This window comes from Acanthochromis polyacanthus, chromosome 6 (genome assembly GCF_021347895.1).
Source record: "Acanthochromis polyacanthus isolate Apoly-LR-REF ecotype Palm Island chromosome 6, KAUST_Apoly_ChrSc, whole genome shotgun sequence".
Taxonomy (NCBI): domain Eukaryota; kingdom Metazoa; phylum Chordata; class Actinopteri; family Pomacentridae; genus Acanthochromis; species Acanthochromis polyacanthus.
The window spans coordinates 23,783,130-23,803,459 of record NC_067118.1 but is presented as its reverse complement, the minus strand read 5'-3'; the positions used below and the strand labels follow the sequence as shown (position 1 = coordinate 23,803,459).

Sequence of the window (20,330 nt, the reverse complement as noted above, 5' to 3'; positions counted from 1 at the left end):
CACACACACACAAGCACACGCACACATGCTTCGGTCATAACAAACAAACGCAGGGAGCTCCACGCTGTAGCATCATGTCATGCAAAGAGAGCCACCTCCATTTTCAGGCTCTGCTCTTTCTCTTTTCCCCCTCCTCTCTCCTGTGTTTTTACCTTCTGGGAGGCGAAAGACTGCGTCCAGTGGTACAAAACGAGCCTGTCTTTATTGAAGGGTTTGGGCTCTGCCGTCGGTTCCTCGCACTCCTCCCCGTCTGTGATTTTACCGTCTTCATCCATGGCTGAGATGGGCCACCAGCTACAGTTGGTGGGGGTAACATGGTTGGAAGACGCCATGACAGAGCGTTTTGTGCGTGTGGAGGAGAGGAGCGAGGAGGGAGAGAAGAGGAGAGAGAGAGAGAGAGAGAGAGAGAGAGAGAGAGAGAGAGAGAGAGCGAGCGAGAGAGAGAGGAGGGGAGGAGGGGGATCAGCAGCAGCAGCTCGGGCGCAGCATCACCGCTTCACAGCATCAGTTCGGAAGCAGCTCCGGTGCTGAAACGAGCTTCATCCAGGACAGTATCTCTCCTCCTGATGGCTCTGCAAACAGCTGCTTACTCCAGCATGCTGCTGCACCGACACTTACATCGATGTGTGACCGTGAGAGCATCACATGATGAAGCCACGCACAAACATGCGCGGTGGAAGCCCGCGGAGGGAAGGGAGAGATCCACTGGAAGGTCAAGCGGCTCCAGTAAGGACGATGAGGCTCAGTAGCAGAGCGCAGGATGCGTTCACAAGAGGTGGACTTTTACACCTAGGAAGTTCTTCTCCTACACTGTGTGACCGTACATTTTTATTGCAATTAAATCAGCTCAAATATTATTCTTTTTCTTGTAATTTTTGTCCAGATATTCACGTCATTTTTTTTTTTTTGCAATGCACTTTTCACAACCAGGGAAAATAAAACAAATTTTTAAAATGTTTTTAATGTATGTTTTTCCTAACAATTTACTGTTTTTTCACATATTTTTCTGTTTTGTGAAATAACAGACAATAATTACTAAAATCCCAGAAAATTATATTGTTTTACATGTTGACAAAAAAACTAAGTTGTAATGTCCACATAAACAATCTGTATTTTTACAGACAGTAATAGAATAGTAATTCATTCTTTTACTGAACATTTGACTGTAAAAGTACACATTTTTTTAACAATTGTACCATTTTAACTTTCTTTCTTTATTTCTTTCTTTCTTTCTGATTTTTTAAAAAAAGAATTTGCTGTTATTTTACAGATCTCCCCCGATTTTGTGCATTAGCTGTAAAAAGCAAAAGCGAAAGAAAACAAAATCAAAAACAAAAAACAGAAATGTGCATTTTTTAAAATAGCAATTTATTCTTTTACATTTGATTGAAACATTATATTATTTTTACAATATTTAAATTAGCAAAAATGATGCTATTTTACAGATTTTTCCTGCTATTTATAGAAAGCTCATATATATTAAAAATGATAAATGATTTTATAGTATTATTTTCAGATATATATATATATATGTGTGTGTGTGTGTGTGTGTGTGTGTATGTATGTATATATATATCTGTCAGTTAAATTTGAGTGGAATTTGTTGATTTTTTAGTTGTCGGACTGCCCTTTGTAGTACTTCACTATTAACAAAAATTTAAAAAAAAAATCTGCCAGCTTATTTTATTAGTTTGGTATTTTTTGCAGTGCACCTCAATATTTAAAATATTCTATTATTATACTGTATTTATGAAACTTAACACAAACTGGACAAGATAAATTAAAAGATATTATGAAAACTACAATGTCCCACCTCCAGCTCAGACTGTAAAAATGTTCTGTAAAAAACGGACTGACAATCTGGCAGCAGGGATGCAAGAAAAGTATATTTTAAAATATAATCTCAAACGCAAATCTGCAGCCATTTAATGTCTGTGATGAAGAATAACAGAAACAAACACTGGTACCCTGGATGGGTTTCTGTTTTCTGATAATAATAATTAAAAAAAACTTTTAAAAGTGTACAAGGATGGGTGGTTGACCAAAACCAGTTCTAGTGAATGAAAGGTCTCATTTTTGCTTATATTTGGATACCAGGCTCATCTTCCAGTCATGATTCCTTCAGTGTTAAACAGTGGTTTTAAAATTAATTTGGCTTCAGTTTTTAACAGAACTTCAGTGTGGTTTTAAAGACTGAAGTTTTCATGTGTGTAGCTCTGATTTGCTTATGAAGTTACGAGAATCAAAAATATAAGAAATTTTAAAAATCACTGGAACTGAAAAACACATTCACGACTGTCTACTTCAAGGGCCTGTAACTAGTAAAATATTGATGCTATGTAGGTAGAATTTTGCATGACTTCTTTAAATATGCTAAAGATGGTGAACATAAAAGAATTAGCTGATTCTGTGGGGATCAGACTGGAGGCACTGACTGATATTTCATGGAAAGACTCAGCCCTCTTCAGTACATTCACTCAGATCAGCTGTATTTTAGTGAACTGCTACAACCCTTAACAAGCTCAAGGTGTAAAGAGAATTGCTTATGTAATGAAAGTTAGAGACCCTCAGAGCCAACAAGGCGTGCTGCTGTATTTTTCACTCATTGAGGCTTTTCAGGTTTAGTAGGACACCGACATGCAACACATTTTAGAGCAAAGATAACACCTCTTATAGATTACTAAATGTATCCACTGCAAGCTTCTTTAGAACTAAGTATATCAGTATGACTTTGCTCTCTTCCTTTGTAATGTATCTTTATTTGACTCCCTCTGTCTTATTATCAGCTTATCAGTCATTTTCACGACACTTTGAACTGGAGGATTATACAAATTAGGTTTGATAGACTGATTAAAAAGTACACTTCTGTTTTTAGACAGCCCATTCAGATCACTTATACTACAATCAGCTGATCCTTGATAGCCCTTTAAAGCTACACAAGTACAGAGCAAAGTAATAAGTGCTAAATAGAAAGCTAGGATGCTTTCAAAGCAATGCTAGAAAAGGATTTATTTATCAAATAGCTTCTACACAGTGTAGCAAGTGGGAAAAACTACATCAAGTCCATGCAGTGTGACCGTTAAGCAATTCTCCTCCCAGATCTCCTGTGCACTTTTGTCAGATGTTCCAGCATCTAGGAGACCATCTCACAGTTTTCTGTCTCTTTGGGTAATTCCAGACTGACTGTATGATGTTCAGATCTGGTCTCTGTCGGGGGTCAGAACATCTGTTGACCTTCTAATGGCTAAAGATGTAACTGTATGGTCTCGTTGTCCTGTTCCAGAATACATTCTGAACCATCAGATGCATTCCTGGTGACACTGAGTGATGGATATGAATCTAGACAACTAATGTTTCTATATCCAGTTTATATTTGTGTAGGCACATCATCCATAATGTTTCCAACCAGGGCCGGCCCTAGGACTTTGGTGGCCCTAAGCAAGATTTTTTTTTTGTGTCCCCAAAACATGCACAGGGCAACTACCAAATCACGTGCACAGCTTGTAATTGGGTTAAAACACACATGTACATGATTAACAGCATTAACAGATTTATATTTTATTGGAATAAAGACAGGGACAAAATGTGAATCACACACTTATTGTGGTGTGCCCCCCTCTAGTGGATGTGGCTATAAACAACGGCATAGAGTGTTAATGCCAGCGGCCGGCCCTGTTTCCAACAATGTTCAAACCAGAGAGATCCATGATTTTTATAATTGTGCATTTCATTTTGGTTGTCTGTCAGTGAAATGCTTTAGCCGGCAGCAGAAACAAGGAGCAGCGACAGAGGAGTGGTCAGTTCAACTCTGTTCAACTCCAGACTCTTAGATCAGTAATAAGTAAAGCTCCACTGATGCAACCTCAAGTGACATACTGTGAAGACATTGATCCCATTTCACACAGCTCCCTCTGGTGACACAGTAGCAGCAGTAAACCTCAAGACCTGAACACACTTCAGACTAATTCAGCAGAGTAATCGTCTAATGGTTTTCAGATTTGCGTGGAATCACTGGAATAGTAATTAAAAACTGATTTAAAACAGCTACATCTTGGCATTGATTCATCAACAATTTCACAAGATGTAAGACAATATATCTGACACAGGGGGACATTCTTCTGCAAACAGAGTAATTTTAATACTTTATAGGGACATGTTTAACCTTTGACAGACTTTTAATGCATTAATTTTACTTCTAATGTGTACTTTTTTCACCGCTTGTACACCAAGAAGTGGTGGAATATAAGGTAAAAAAAATAATCTGTATGTTGTAGTTACTATAAATGTCCAGCAGAGGGCTGAAGTGAGTGGTGTAACACTCCCACAGTTTATGCATTTAACTAGTTGCAATGTTGTTTTAAAGTGATAAGGGGCTATATTAGCATTAAATTGTATTTCCCCCCTAACTAGACTCCTGTAGTGATCCAGCAAACCATAACTTGAGCTATCATTTATGAAAATTACAACATATTCTGAAGATTTCTAATTAATTTTTGAAGCAGAACTGTACATATATCCAAAAATAAACTGCAATACTTACACTATAACACTATAATGGGAGAAGTGTGCATACAGGCCACATGTACTGTTAATTAAAGCTATTGTAGCCTCAACCACGGTTGTAAATTTCTAAATGTTATCCTGATTCCATTTGACTCCAACCACAGGCCCTACAGGAGCATGAATGGGATATTACTGTGATTTATCTGCTCTCTGATATCTCTTCCCTCAAGCTTAACGGCCTATTACAGCATAATTGTGCTCAAACTGCATTAGCTGCGTGCTGTGCATGTGTGCGTCCTGAAACCCCCAGAGCGCAGAGTCCTGAATGGCATGTACTTCAGTCCCGAAGTGGCAAGACTCTGGCATGGCTCCTTGCAGGCAGCAGAGTAAGGATTGGGTTGTATTTTTGGAAGGGTGTGTGTGTGTGCATCGGTCGCCTTGTTAGGTCTGCTAAAATATTTCCAACAGCAGCGACTGTCAGGAGATAGCTGGGTGGCAGGGACAGGGGGAGAGGGGCTTTTCTCTGTGGCCACCTGGTAAAGCCATGTAAGATCCCTGGCTTGTCAAGACAGAGACAATTTGATTCAATAACTCAATAGGTAATTGGCTCCGAATTTGTAACTCAGCATTAGTTAATCTGTGGGGAGAAAGTAAAGAGCAGACAAATCTAAGACGACGGTGTGGAGTAATCTGAAGAAAAAAACTCAGTAAAGTCAGTGCGCACTGGAGCTTCATGGACACGCTCAGAAATCCCCGAACCAACTGCAAGAGAAGAAACCCACACAAGTTGAGCACCGAGGATATCTGCAGTCAGTTTTGATGTCAGGGGAAGGTGAAGGGAGACTGACGGAGCTTTTATCTTTCGACAAACACTCAGTTACTTTCTGATCGGTGCGTATTTGGAGAGGCATGAGCGGAGGGCGCTTTGAGTTCGACGACGGCGGCGCGTACTGCGGAGGCTGGGAGGGGGGCAAAGCGCACGGCCATGGCATCTGCACCGGACCCAAGGGCCAGGGAGAGTTCTCCGGCTCCTGGAACTACGGCTTCGAGGTGGTGGGAGTCTACACCTGGCCCAGCGGGAACACCTACGAGGGCTACTGGTCGCAGGGGAAGCGTCACGGTCTGGGAGTAGAAACCAAAGGACACTGGATTTACAAAGGGGAATGGACTCATGGCTTCAAAGGGAGATATGGGATCCGGATCAGTGTTGGCAGCGGTGCAAAGTATGAAGGAACGTGGAATAATGGACTTCAGGATGGATATGGAACAGAAACTTACGCAGATGGAGGTGAGAGTCACATGAATTTACACGGCTGCAATTCAAAAAGAACTAATAAAAAAGTTTGTTACCAACAATTCTGTTGAATGAATTAGTTTCTAATACATGAAGGAAAAGATGAAAAGTCTAAAACTACAGAGGAAAATCTAATTGGAGCCAGTTCATGTTCAAAAATGTTTCCCACTTAAAACTTTTTTGGACAAAACACTAAAATCCTTTCAAATTGAGTGGAACAACTTCATTTAAATATGCAATCAACTTAACGACTTGTGTTTGTGCTACCAGTCATTAAATACATGATTTTAAAAATACTTTTAACTCTAGAGGAAAAGTTAATTCCTCTAACCCAATCTACTTTGTTGGCTGAACACAATCTTATTTAGTATTGTCACAAAAAATTATGTTTGTGCTCAACAACCTCAGGAGTTTGTGTCAATCTTTTTAGATTACACCAATATGCTGTTAGAAAGTTTGAATTATAAATAGGTATAATATTTTATTGGATTATCATATTTTGTACCTAATTACTATCTGTGGGGATCAATAAAACTTTAGTTAACATTTCTTTCCATTTTTATAATTTTAAAAGTAATTAAAATAAGTGATCAAATAAATAGTTGTGTGAAAAGTATAATGATTGCGTCTGAAACGTATAAAATTGATAAATGTAAAATATTTTAAAGCTGTACAAAGTGAAATACTTGAGTAAATATACTTGGGTTCCACTGAGGAAAATATATGTGAATGCACATTGAAACTACAGCTGCAGAGGTCGAGGGAGTGGTAGATCCTTTAGTTAAGTAAAACTACTAATACTCAAGTAGAGAAATGTGTCATGCAAGAAAAGAATCTGCACCGATTTGGCGGTCAATCAATCCTCTTAATTTATCATAACTCAAGGTCATTTTCCTATATTTTTTCTATTAATAATCTAAATAACAGAAGAGTCGCCCATCATGGCTTGAAAAGTACAATATTTTCACTGTGATCTGTTGGAAAAAACAGAAATATGAAGAATCAGAAAATGGAATTACCTTAAAACTGTAGAAAAGTGAAATACTTGAGTAAATGTACTTAGTTACCTCTGCAGAGAAGTAATGTGTTTGCACATTAAAACTACAGTCGAAGAAGTAGAGGGAGTGTTAGTTCCTTTAGTTAAGCAAAACTAATATTACCTAAATATTGAAACACTCAACTGCAAGAAAAAGTTCTGCATTAAAAAGCCAATTAATGAACAGCAATCAGTGAAATGTACTTGTGGTTGCTTTTATTAGTCCTACATTAATGTAATACTGCTTTAGTTGGTTGAGTTGGAGCTGATCTGAACTATTTGGTACATTGTTGGGTGATTTAATCCATCACACACATCATATATTCTAAAAATGGTAAGAAATCCTGCTGTCAGGTTAAGTATAGTGGAAGTAAATGTGTCCCCCATTTCTACTTATGTGAAATACTTCACCAGTAGACCTGAGCACAGTGATCCTGTCACTGTGGAAGAAGTACTCAGATCTTTTACTCACAGTGTGTAGCATCTCAAAGTTTGTGTTGGTTCTGCATCCAAAGTTTTACTCTGGAGAAATGCCAGCAAAATCTGCTTCACAGATCAAGTAGTTTTAATGCAAAAATGATTTTGCAGTTTGAGGTTGAGCTAATTCATATTATTTATCTGCTTTTGAAAGTTTTATCTGCTAAATGAAAAAAGGTTGGTGGATTTATTTAACATATTTCATGACTTGTAAGTATAGCTATCAAACAGGTGTTGTGGAGTCAAGTAAACTGGCACTAAATGGATCTCAAACTTTCCCTGAAATGCTTTACTTGATTGCTTTCCATTGCTGGACCACACAACACTGTGGCTCCTGTTACAACACCAAACATCTAGCAACCAAGTGTGGCACCAGAAACATTGCAGGGGACAAAAAGCAGAACAGCCTGATGCTGGTCGGGTCTTTTATGATGTCTATGTAACTAGTAAAAAACAGCACCCTGCTGCTGTCAGTCAAGAGGTGCTCAGAGCTTGTTGGAAATCAACCCCCACAGGAATGATTCCATTTTATTCAACTACACTATCATCCACAGAGGGGGAGAAAATTTCAGGGCTTTTATTTCTACAAGTACAAAAAGTGTCCCTCTTTAGAAATTACTCACAAAAGTCTTTCATACAAGAAAAAGAAACAGTTAAAGTGTGAAAAGTATGCAAAACAATGATTCCTGTCAGTGTTGTATCTTGTGTTTCATTTTTCTAATATTACTGACGGATCACTGTTCATGTAGCATTTGACTGGTTAAGTTTAAGTTACTATTAACTACTTTCAATCTTTACTTCTGTTTTCGTAACGTACCGAAGAGTTGAACTTTAAAGCAGTGCTTGAGTAAAACTCATTTACTGCTCTGATCATCAAGATTTTGTCGCTCGTATTCCATATTCCTTAACACCAAGTGAGATGTTACCTCAACAAGGTTACTAAGAACATTTCCATTGATGTTTTTCACCCTGACATCCTCTCTGGAGGCTCATGGTGGTTTTCCCTGCAGCTCACCTCTTCGACTGTGCAGAGGAAACTAAATTAGTTAGACAAATCAAATTGATTGTGCTCATGTGATATATGCGGTTTCCCTCCTTAACAGCTGACTCATCAGCTCTAAGCTCAGTCTGCTGAAAGCTGTGGTGGGGGCTGTGGTGGAGGGTGTGATAGCACCAGATGTCAGGATGTAATAATAGTCCACAAGCTTCGTGCCCTCTTGGCCTCACGGGCTGAGGACCTTGCTGTCACCGTAATCCACACAAGTCAATTTTAGCATGAGAACAGACCCTGAGATGACTTGTCAGTGGGAGTATTAATGAATGAGACTTCTCACACTAAAGATATCCGTGACATTCTGAGAGAAATTAAAGTGCGGGTCTTTTTAACAACAGTCTTAACAGCCATGCTAGCAGCCATGACAGTCTGCTGTTAGCGGTGGTTTGATGTAAATGCTAACATCAGCAGGCTAACAGGCCCAGCATGACAACTCTTACATGATAATTTTGCTCATGAAATGTTTATTGTTCATTTTGGCCACTCTTTTTATCATGTTAGCATGCTAAAATTTGCTAATTAGCACAAAAGACAATTGAGATAAAAATGTTATTGGCATTGAAAGAAAGACATTACAAATCCATGAAATGTTGTTTGTAGGCGCTGGAATAAAAGAGAAACATCTTTTATAGCAGAAAAAAGACAAGGCCTGGACATAACTGTTGAATGTTTTAGTCATTAGGAGCTCAACCATACTGCTTTAAAAATCCATTTGTCCCCAAAAAGTACAAGTCAAAGATCCCAAATATTTGGTCACAAATCTAAGTATTTGATGAATTCAACCCTGAACCTATTGTTGGTCAAAGATGAAAAATGTTGAAATAACCCAAGTCACGAAAATCTACAAATTCTATCCGGAAATCTTGAATGTCAATGAAATACTTCATTTAGGAGAAGCTTTGAGTAGTGTCCTCACTTTGATCAGGACTTGAGTTAGTAGTATTCATCCTCTTAATACCAATTCTAAGGGACTTAAAATATATAAAACGTTTCTAATTGATTTAAAATAGTAACTTTACCTCTACCAGTTACAAGACAAAAGTACTGCATACACAGTAATCCAATTTCCATTGCATTCCACCCAATAGTTGTTGATATATTTCAGTCAGGAGCAAAGTGCTGGAACCTGTCATGAGTAGGGCCATGCTGCTGGCTAAGAATAGCTTATACGATGGGATTTGATCTATGATCTGTGATCTGTGAAGGTAGAAGAGACATACTCACTGTTTTCTGATATCTCCAGGTACTTTCCAGGGACAGTTCACTGGCGGGATGCGTCATGGCTACGGTGTCCGCCAGAGTGTCCCCTATGGGATGGCAGCAGTTGTCCGCTCCCCTCTTCGCACCTCCTTGACCTCCCTTCGCAGTGAGCACAGCAACGGCACTGTTCTGCAGCAAGACATCCCCATCATCACCACCACCAATGCCTCAGGTGAGGAGACACCTATCGCCACCCCTACCCAGCTGGGACCGTCTCGCGGAGGCTTTGCCCTCACGCTCCAGGTGGACCCTGAGGCCGTGAAACCCAAGAAGAAGGGCCTGTTCCGCCGGGGCTCCCTGCTGGGTAAACTGAAGAAGTCTGACTCGAGCACATCTCTGTCCAGCCAGAAGAGCAAGATCAGCTTCCTGAGGACAGAATCAGCTCTCAGCTCCAACGCCAGCGACACCAACTCCACCATCAGCATGGATGAGAGCCTGGCCGGAGCCGAGGATTTCCCCCCTGTGGAGGCCGACATTGACGCCACCACCACTGAGGTCTACATGGGCGAGTGGAAGAATGACAAGCGCTCAGGATATGGAATAAGCGAAAGGTCCAGCGGGCTGAAGTACGAGGGCGAGTGGCTCAACAACCAGAGACATGGGTACGGCTGCACCACATTTGCCGAGGGAGGGAAGGAGGAGGGCAAGTACATGAACAACATGCTGGTGAAGGCCATGAAGAAGAGGGTGATCCAGCTGAAGGGAACCAAGATCAAGCAGAAGGTGGAGCGGGCGGTGGAGGGCGCTCAGAGGGCCGCAGCCATCGCCAAGCAGAAGGCAGAGATTGCTGCTTCCAGGTAAGGAGACAAACGCAGAGATTCTCCTTATGACTTTCATTTTGTTTCTTTTAATGTGATCTCTCATTTCTATCTTACCTGTATTAATCCTGAAAGTCGTTTAACACCGCTTACTGATGTTCTGACGGTGTTTTCCTGAATCCTCAAAGACTTTTCTAATCAACTGGATAAAAAAAATACAATACATATAACTTGTCTCTTAGGTAGTTGCTCTTTTTCTTGTCCTCTTTTGCCTTTGTCTAAATAAATTAATATTGCATTGCATTTTTTTATACTTTTACTCAAAATTACACATAAGCAAGAGCATGTGTTCTACCATTTTCAGCTAAAGGGAGCAAAAATATAACTGAAATGAGATATTCATTCATGCAGAGGTTAAATGAGTCTTTGAGGACTCTAGAAATACCCTCTGAATAGCAGTAGGTGTTGTTATAAGACATTTGAGGTCACAACACTTTTAGTTCTGTGACTTAAATGCATGAGAGGCACGAACTGGGAATAGGTTTACTCAGAGGTCTGTGCATGAAGGCGCATGAGACTGCTGTTCCCAGTATTGAAAAACACAACCAAAGACAGATTATGTTAGCACTTTATTATATATTATAAATAAAATATTCAGCTGCTAAACTGAATATTTTGTATCACACAGGGTTTCATATCATGCACTGAACAATCCAAATTCTTACTTCTGCTCCTGGTTTTCCACTTAGTTTTTGTAGCGATTGCTCAGTTAGAAAAGAATCTACCGGCTCCCACTCATAGCTTTTCTCCTTCAGTGTGTCTGTTGCTCACTCTGTCTGCCCAAACTGGGACTGTGAGCAACATTTTCAGGCACTCAACTTTTACAATTCTACTGCCCTTTGTTGCAGCAGTGACAGTTTGAAATCCACATCGCTGATTCTGTCTTCATCAGTGTTTGGAGCAGAGAAATCCTAGTGAAAGAAATAAGCAGATTTCAAACCTTTATTTCACAAATGTCTTGAGGACAGTCTATCAGCACATAAGACATCCCAACAAAGCTAAAATAAAATCTGTGTTCCTGTCTTTGACAAGGAAAACACACTCTTATCGTATTGTTCACCAGAGACATAACTTTGGCAAAAACAAACGGTCAAACAACGCTTCGTGCAGCAGATGGAAGTCTCAGCTGCAAGTAAATCACTGAAGAGCAACAACTTTGAACAACTGATAGTAGCCAAAGGTGTGCAAACCCCGCATTGCATCGTCAGGTTAATATTTTGCACCTTCATTTGTAATTTGAGTAATAAATGTGTCATCATTTAGCTGTGAGTTTAAACTCTTACTGAGTGCACCATCATGCAGTTCTCAGTAAAGTAGTGTAAAGAAATCTGCAGATCTGCTGCATTGTGGGGCTCTACACAGCTGCACTTGGGTTCTTCTAACTTTCTAAGAATGCCAAGAATAGTTTTGCAAAAACAATGCCATATTTTGCTAGGTTTGTGACATTTCAACTCTCTGTAGGGTCATTGCATTTAAAATCCACCAAATCTGAACAAAGTTCTCACCTAGATTATATCTGTGTGTATCTACATGAGAATTTGTTTAAGACACAGATTTTTTTCTTTAGATTGTGACACTTGGCGTGTATATATACTTCATTTAGTTGCAGTTTTTAACAGAGAGCAAATGTGTTTTCTGTCCATGAAAATTGATTATGTCCATCTTCTGTACATATGACTTAGGACTGAAAAATTACAGGAAAAAGTAATGCGCATTACAAATTGCGAACTTTGACCGACCCCTAATCATTTTGAGCTCTTGTAACTCTGTTCTGGAAAATTCTGTTAATTGAGCACCGTGCTGGGAAACCATAGCACAGTATTTTTAGCGTGTCATAGCTGTCGCTGATGGTGTTTTATATATAACACGTCTGTCAGTCATGTTAATTACTGTCTAGTTTCTGTATATACCAAACGCAAAAACATTTGCGAATGCTTCTTTACAGAAACATTAGTTCCACATAGCATAGCTTTACTTTTACTACAGACAGACATAAAGTCATGTGTTTACACATTATGACTGTTGGATCTAGAGTCAAGCAGCTGTGGACATGTATAAACTCTGTGGTGGACAACAGTCTCTATGAGATGTCTGCACTTGTTAATCCCCAGTACATTCAGATGTGGCCTAAGTCATTTCGTTCTGGAACTGGGCCTCGGCTGATAAAAATAAAATAAAACAAACCCCACTGTAGCGGGGTAGTAGTTAGCTCTGCCGCCTCACAGCTGAAAGGTCCGAGGTTTGAAGCTTCTGTGTGGAGTTTGCATGTTTCCCCTGTCCCTGCGTGAAGTCCTGCTTCCTCGCACAGTCCAAAGACATGCTGAGGTTGATTTTATTTATTTAAAAGGATCCCCATTAGCTGATGCCAATTTCACCAGCTAGTCTTCCTGGGGTCTGAAAAAAGAAAACAACCTTAGATCAAAAAGATCCTATTTCCTGATCACTTCAATCAAAATAGACATCTTAATGTACATCATGTTTATGGTAATACTAACAACAGCACATTAGTGCTCTGTAATCTTACATTTTATTGCATTTAAACAAGTTGATATTAGTCTCCAGAGCAATAATTCAATCAACAGGAAGAAACAAAGCAGAAATAAGACATCATACTTGTTGGACTGGATTATTGCTCAGCCGTTAAGTATTGCATTCTAAGATGGTATTTGAAAGAGACCTTGCTGTTAGATTGTCGTATATGGAGGGAGCAGCTATTCCAAAGTTTGATGTCACCATAGATAGCTGCCTATTTGAAAGCACTGGATTTTGGGCATGGTAATGTAATTTGACTATCATCTGCTAATCTAATGGAATGAGGTTGACTGATGATTCTAAATTGTCCGTAAGTGTGGATGTGAGCGTGCTTGTTGACTGTCTCTATGTGTAGCAATGTGATAGACTGGTGACCTGTCCAGCTGAAGCTTACCTTCACCCTAAGTCAGCTCTGATAGACTCCCCTACAGAGGGTCAGCGTTATGTTTTGTTTTTTATTTAAAAAAAAAAAAAAAAATTATAGAAATTTGTCTCTCCTATTGCAAGTTCTGAAAAGTCAACATCAGACTTTTTCAGAAGACTCTTCTAGAAGATTTACTTGCTGACATTTCATATTTTAACTCTTCACTGCCTGAGTGTCCGAAGGATTTTGACCAGATTGATCATAATAATCAATTTGGACTACATGTTCCTGAAAGTTATGCAACTTCAAATTTATTTCATTGAAATAATTTCACCTTTGTGTTTTTCATTTATGTTTAAAAAAAAAGTGTTTTTGTGTAAGGCTTACATATAAGGGTATGACTTCAGAAGCTGTTGATAAAGACCAGAAATGGGGAAAATAGTGAGCCTAGATCAATCTAAAGATAATCAGTCCTCCTACCAGCACTTCACTAATTGGCACATTTTATCTTTTTACTTCCATCAGTACAAAAAAAAGTATAACAATGACTATGTGTGGTGTTATGTACTCCAGGAGGTCACTGTCGTGCTTATTAACTTAATGAACTATAAACCATTAATCTCAACATGATTTCAAATAGATGCAAGAAAATAGAGTCAAAATCACACATAATATTAAGTTGATGCAATTACAGGTGTAATTATGCTGCTTATCAAAATAATGTTTGCAACATAAATATCTAAATCTAGATCAATCAAGATGGCGTGAATAGGTCACATGAGTTACTTTCCAGACTGCAGGCTAGCTGTTTTGGACTAAGCTAAGCTAACCAGTCGCTAACTGTACCAAGCCTATTTATTAAAGTGCTGGACGATACCATTGCCTTAGTATCAAACCTGTTATATGAGCTCATGTATCAATGTGACATACTTAATATCACAATTAACAGCTACCAGTGTCCATCTGACAAATGTATTTAAACCTCTAAGATCCCAGTGCTCTATAAAATCAACTCAGTCAGACTGTAGGGAGTCCGGATTTTTTGCATGTAGTATGTTTGTACATGTACGCGTCCACCTTCAGTTTGTCTGTGACCGTACAAGGCCGTGGTGTTTTTGTCCACTGCCGTCTTCAGGACCTGAAATAAGCTCAGTGTTTACAGCAGTTAGACTTGCCCTGATGGACTGCAGACCCCCGTCCCAGCAGATTGAAATCTAAATATTGTTCTGCGCGGATAAGCAGCGCAGCATATAAGAGCTATTCTTTGTGTCTTTGCTTTAAACTCACCTACAGAGTGTCTGCACAGAACTGAGGATGGAAGCAAACACTCAGTATTTATGTAGAACTGTCTTCAGAAACAACTCAGTGACCTTTACAAACCAAACTATAGCAAACTCCAAACTGCTAAGGGCTGTAGTGGAGTGTAACCAAGTACATTTGAACCCCTAGTTTGAGAGTTGTTTTTTTTTATTATCATTTTCACTAACAATATTTCTTGCGTGGCTTCATTTAAATGATGGTTTGAACTGTCTAATACAACATCAAGGACACAAAGAATCTCATCTCATCTGTAGGAGTCCTTCTAAATGGCAGTAAGCATTTCCTGTTAAATGGTAATTCCATTTTTTTTTCAAGTTTACGTTTCCTACTGTTGTGGCAATGGTGACTCTGTGAGTGATTCTGACTTTCTGTGGAGTGAGGAGAGGCACAAAGCAGCATATTACTTGGAAACAGCGCAAGTTCATAGAAGCTTAACAAAAATCTTGATGTATTTCTTTCAATTCTCATGCAAAAGAGATGAAAAAGCTGATTTATGCTAAATTTATGTTCCGAGTGTCTTGTTTGCTTCTAGGTCTCCAGGATGAACACGTGCAAGTCATTAAACTACCCTCATGTAAACAAACAGCCAGCGTGGATGGATATGCAAGTTGTTCCTGATGCAGATCCATGATATAGTTAGTAAAATGGCACCTGAAATGAAAATTATTCTAGAAAAAGTGATGTTTTGAAAGAAGCCACAGGGGGCTCACGGTGCTTATGTTGAGCTATTTTCTGTGACTTATCGTTTCCCTGAATCTCTACAGTAAAGTTACAATGACCAATAGAGCCACAGGAATAGGAAACCTGCCAGGCTGACCTATACTCAGAGCTGCTGAGAGCTTTCACCGAACAGGATTCTGTGTCGCCCATTCACTACTCCCTATTAAAGACACTCAAAGGTGAGAGATAAATGTTATGGGCATTGATATTTTTACTCCATTGTGGGATTTTTTTAATGCAGAGGCTACATTTATACAGTCTTTCTTTCCAGCTGGCACCCTCCTACACTTAAGACTCTGACTGAGTGACACAGCGGAGCATGTGGATGAACACAATGATGTAACATTACCTCTGGAATCACATGTGTAGATGTACCCAGCAGCTAAACATGGCTGATTCTCTCCACCAACTAGATTCCACAGATGGTGCTAATAAAGTTAAATATATATATATATATATATATATATATATATATATATATATATATATATATATATATATGTGTGTATATATATATATTTATCTAACAACTGCTTTATGATCAAGATTTTAAGAAGAAAATATGGAACCCTGCCTGGTGTATTCTCATTTACGTTTTGAGGGAAACATTTTTATATCATGTTTGTTTGTGACATATCTTACATTTTTAATCAACGCATCTTTGTCATTTATTGATTATCCTTTCAGCTGTTGCCCCTTTTAGTATTCAAACTTTTTAATGCTAGACTGTAAATGTCCTGCTTTGTGTAGTAAGCATGGCTTTAGAGGACCCTACACTGTAAAAACAAATAATAATAATTTTTGACAGAGTTTTTATTTTTTTTTGTAACAATGCATTATTTTGCAGATTTCCTGTTTTGTTTAATTACAGATAATTCCAGATGTTTGACCATGAAATTACACTGTTTTACTTTATTTAAATCAGCAAATATATTGTTATTTTACAGATATTTATTATTATGTGAAATAAAGTCTGTATATTAGGGGTCGAAAATGATAAAACTTTTCATTCACTATTATTTTACAGATTTTCCCTGTTTTGTTAAATGTCAAGTAATATCTAGTAAAATCACAGAGAAAAAGTAGTGATAAAAATAAGTCAAGTAATTTGTTCTTTTACGATATGAGAGCATAAAATTGCGTTATTTCATTGTATTATTGCTTTGCTAAAAATCATTTAGAAAAGTTTCCTGGGATTTTCAGGGTTTTAACGGTTTTTGAATTTTACAGTAGTCAGTTCTTTTGTAATATATTCTTTTCTTTACCTCTTGCTGCAAAATTTTTGTTACTTTTTTGTAGTTTTCCTATAATCATCTTTCAACCAGTCAAATTTATCTTGTTGCACTTTACGGGAGCCTAACCCAAATATTAGTTTCAAATGTTCAAGAAACTACTGCACTGCACTGACTAACACTATAAAAATGTTTTTGAAGTACCTCCTTTCTTATTTACTTTTATTGGAGTATTTCATGTCGTATTGTTCTTTCCATGAACCAGATTATTTGAAAACTTCTGCCACTACACCAACTAAACAGTCCTTCTCCAGTGGTCCTGAACATGAAACTGAAATCCATTATTATATAAGCAGAGGAGACATGACACATCTGTTCCTGGCAGCGGTTGGCTCCTGCTATGATCCTTTGGCGATGAAGTCGAGGGTTAAAAATACACGTACAGCCAACGCGCTGCATGGGAGGCCAGACTTGGCCTCTTCAGGTCCAGTTAGGCAAAGTGTTCAGTCGCATTCAGATGCTCTGTGGACATTGTTCTGCTGCGTGGGCTGGCAGCTGGACGTCTGGAGGAGGACCTGTGCGGCAGGACAGGGTGTAAATGACGCACACACAGGGCCCTTGTGGTCACAGAGGAGCCCTGACTAAATATGGACAGGCACACTCTTGCTGTATCACAATCACAGGGGAATGCAACAGCTGATTATCCCCCCTCCCCCTGTGTTCAGACCCCATCTTTCCTGCCTCGTCACAGACTGTTCTCTCAAGCTGAAGTGTAACAACTCTTTCCTTCTGTCTGCACACCTACTGCACTGCCGGCTGTTACTTCACTCACTCCTGTAATGTTTTAGCAGATCAAATCCCCGTCTACACGGTACACAACTCAACTTCAAAACAGCAGTCTGCTTGCTGATTTGGTTTCTGCCTGTTAGCTGCTGCGAGCTTCAGCTCCACTGCACCAGTTAGAGATCACAGATCTCGGTCCATCTTGCGTCAGCAGTGGTGTCAAATGGTTCCATGGATATAAATATGACACAGCTCATAAGCAAGTGCTTGGGTATAAAGGGTTCGCGTATATATGTACCACACCTAGCTTTAGTTGTGGAGCTTGGATTTCATACTGTACTGCTGAGACGAGCATTTTGCATCGGTGAGCAATCGTAACATTTGTAAACAAAGTTCAGTGTGACCTCAGCTCAGGACTCTTTGCCGATTGTTTTCTGAAGTTACTTACTTAATGAGAAGTCATGAAAAAGAGGAAAAAATGACTTATTAATCAAAGAATCTGATGAGATCTTAGCTGTTCCTTGTGATGTGACCTCTGAGCAATATTACAATAGACTTCAGTTACCTCTTAATGTGCGTATATTTTGGCAAATTGATTTAATTATGTTTAATGTTTTTATAGACACAAAATCGCTCTTTCACTCTCCCTCATGCATGCACACAAAGTTGAATAGGACCATCCACAAAGATCCAGTGGCACATGCCAGAATGCCAGAATATCTCTAGCCGTCAGCCGGCTCCAGGACGACTGCAGCGAGACAAAGAACAAATGGTAACAGAGCAGCACCACAGGACTTGAAGAAAGGCTTCTACGTTTTCAGAGGCCATGCTTTAAGTTACAAATTACTCTGTGATCTCACAGCTTTGGGGTCTGTTCCTACAGCTGACGTCTCATCATTCCTCAGAGTGCACAGACGTTTCCTCAAGGCAGCTCTAAAAGCATAAAGAGTATTTAGGTCACAGAGTCAAATGTCAGAAACACTGGAAGACCAACACACAGACTGCAGTGGTTCTACAACCTAAAGGGCCAACCAGGCAGACTCACAACAGGATACTTTTGCTCTGTTATGAAGGGAGACATCTTTACAACCCATCTATCATGTTGAGGCCCCTTCAGACAGAATATGGTTTGCACTGCGCAGGCCGCTAGGTTCAGCGCACTGCATGGGGGAGTCGCAAAACTCATGTGTTTCCAAACCTTCCAGTGGGGCTACATCAGCTTATCTTTTAAATTGGGAAGCTCACATTTTATAGCAAACACCTCAACAAGATGCTTCGTTTCTACTGGCTGTGCAGGTCGACGTCATGTGCTGAGTGCACTATGCATGGTACAGCAGCAAACTGTCTTTGTACTGCACAAAGGGAAACATTACCATTACATGGAAGTCATTGTATGGCAGACTGCAATTATCATTCAGATTTGGATCACATGTGGGAGAACAAGAGTAGCTTTGCATGATACCCAGTTTCAAAAAATCCCTATTCACCTTATTGTGAACCTTGTATGTGGCTCCTCCTTTGTCTGAGACCTAAATAGCACATAAAGATGGATATAGCCACTGTGATGTCACATTTTGGTTTGTGGACTCCTGTTTTGGAGACTTAAGCTTGACATTTGGTCATCTTGACCTTGGTCTTTTGAAACCAGATGTGATGAGCAAAGGGTGGATCGGGCTGAAAACCTGATGACACTAGCAGTAGCATGTGGCAACATGTCAATTACACAAGCCCCAAAGTAAATCCTGCTTTAATGCCCACTTTCCTGCAAATGGGGCCATAATTTGCAAAACAAACATGAAGCTTTATTGAAGGAGACTTAAAGCTAGCGATTGAGAACATAGACCTATAACAGATAAAGGATAAAGTAGGATCATTTTCTCATAGACTTCTATACAATTAGATTTCTTTTTGCAAGCAAAGGAGTCTCCCCCTGCTGCTTCTTTGAAAGAATGCAGGTGTGCGTCACCTATACATTGGTTTCACAATTTCAGATTATGTCTATCTTCTATATCCAGTTCAGGGTCTGAAGCTGTTTTAGCTCCCGTCTCTTTAAGGCGCCCTCTAAATGCCCTCTTTCTTATGATTGGCCAATTTACATACTTTTACCTCATTGTTTGAAACTGTGACCACTCTAAATATAAATATATGACTTTGTAATATTACATATATCACAGAAAATAAGGAGAAGCATTATAGATCCCTGCAGCAGGAGTCTGTTTTCGGCAGCACGAGAAGGCAGATGTTTGATGATAATACGTCAGTATTGTGCTTGTTTCCACTTACCTAAATGACCAGAAAGGTAATTTATGTATGATGATTTCTGGTATTTAGCTGCTGGACTGAAACCTGCCACAGTTCTTCAATAGTGGAAACAGATCAATAGTAGCAGCATATCCATAGTAGCATATACAAGAAAAACAGCTCCTGTGATGTAACATTTCCATAAGGATCAGATGTGTAGATGTACATGGCAGCTAAACAATGGTTGTTTTCTTTGCAGGTGTTTTAAAGAGCTGTACAGATTGTGAGCTATAAGGTGCTGATACTGGAGGCACACCCAGTGGGTTGTGAAAGGATGTGTGACAGGCAGATACGGTGGTGGCTTTGCATCCTACTGCTACTTTTTGCATTTTATTTCTAGGTTCAGTTAAATGGTAGTATTTATATAGCGCTTTACATGATATGTCACATTTACCCATTCACACACTGATGGTGGAAGCTGCCTTGCAAGGCGCTAATCACGACCCACCAGGAGCAATTAGGGGTTAGGTGTCTTGCTTAGGGACACCTCGACATGAGCTCGACGGGCTGAGGTGACCGGCAACCTTCCAGTTACAAGACGGCCACTCTACCCACTGAGCCATGCCGCCCCCAGTTCTGCTATGTAGTATTTTAGCCGTGTTGGTTGAAAGTTTTTGTGCAGCTGTTGAACTACAT

General features: G+C 39.4%; 2 protein-coding genes across 2 annotated transcripts in view; one reads left to right on the top strand and one right to left on the bottom strand.

Moving 5' to 3' along the window:
- The window catches only part of gdap1l1 (ganglioside induced differentiation associated protein 1-like 1), a 31,434-nt gene extending 30,745 nt beyond the window's left edge, over nt 1-689 (bottom strand). The window contains exon 1 of the mRNA XM_022209693.2: nt 153-689. Within this exon, the coding sequence (XP_022065385.1) occupies nt 153-332 (180 nt within the window). The 5' untranslated portion in view covers nt 333-689. The remainder of the gene's footprint in view (nt 1-152) is intronic.
- Nucleotides 690-4,237: 3,548 nt separating this feature from the next.
- jph2 (junctophilin 2) overlaps nt 4,238-20,330 on the top strand; it is a 30,275-nt gene continuing 14,182 nt past the window's right edge. Inside the window, exons 1-2 of the mRNA XM_022209686.2 lie at nt 4,238-5,791; nt 9,608-10,421. Coding sequence (XP_022065378.1) covers nt 5,413-5,791; nt 9,608-10,421 — 1,193 coding nt within the window. The 5' untranslated portion in view covers nt 4,238-5,412. The remainder of the gene's footprint in view (nt 5,792-9,607; nt 10,422-20,330) is intronic.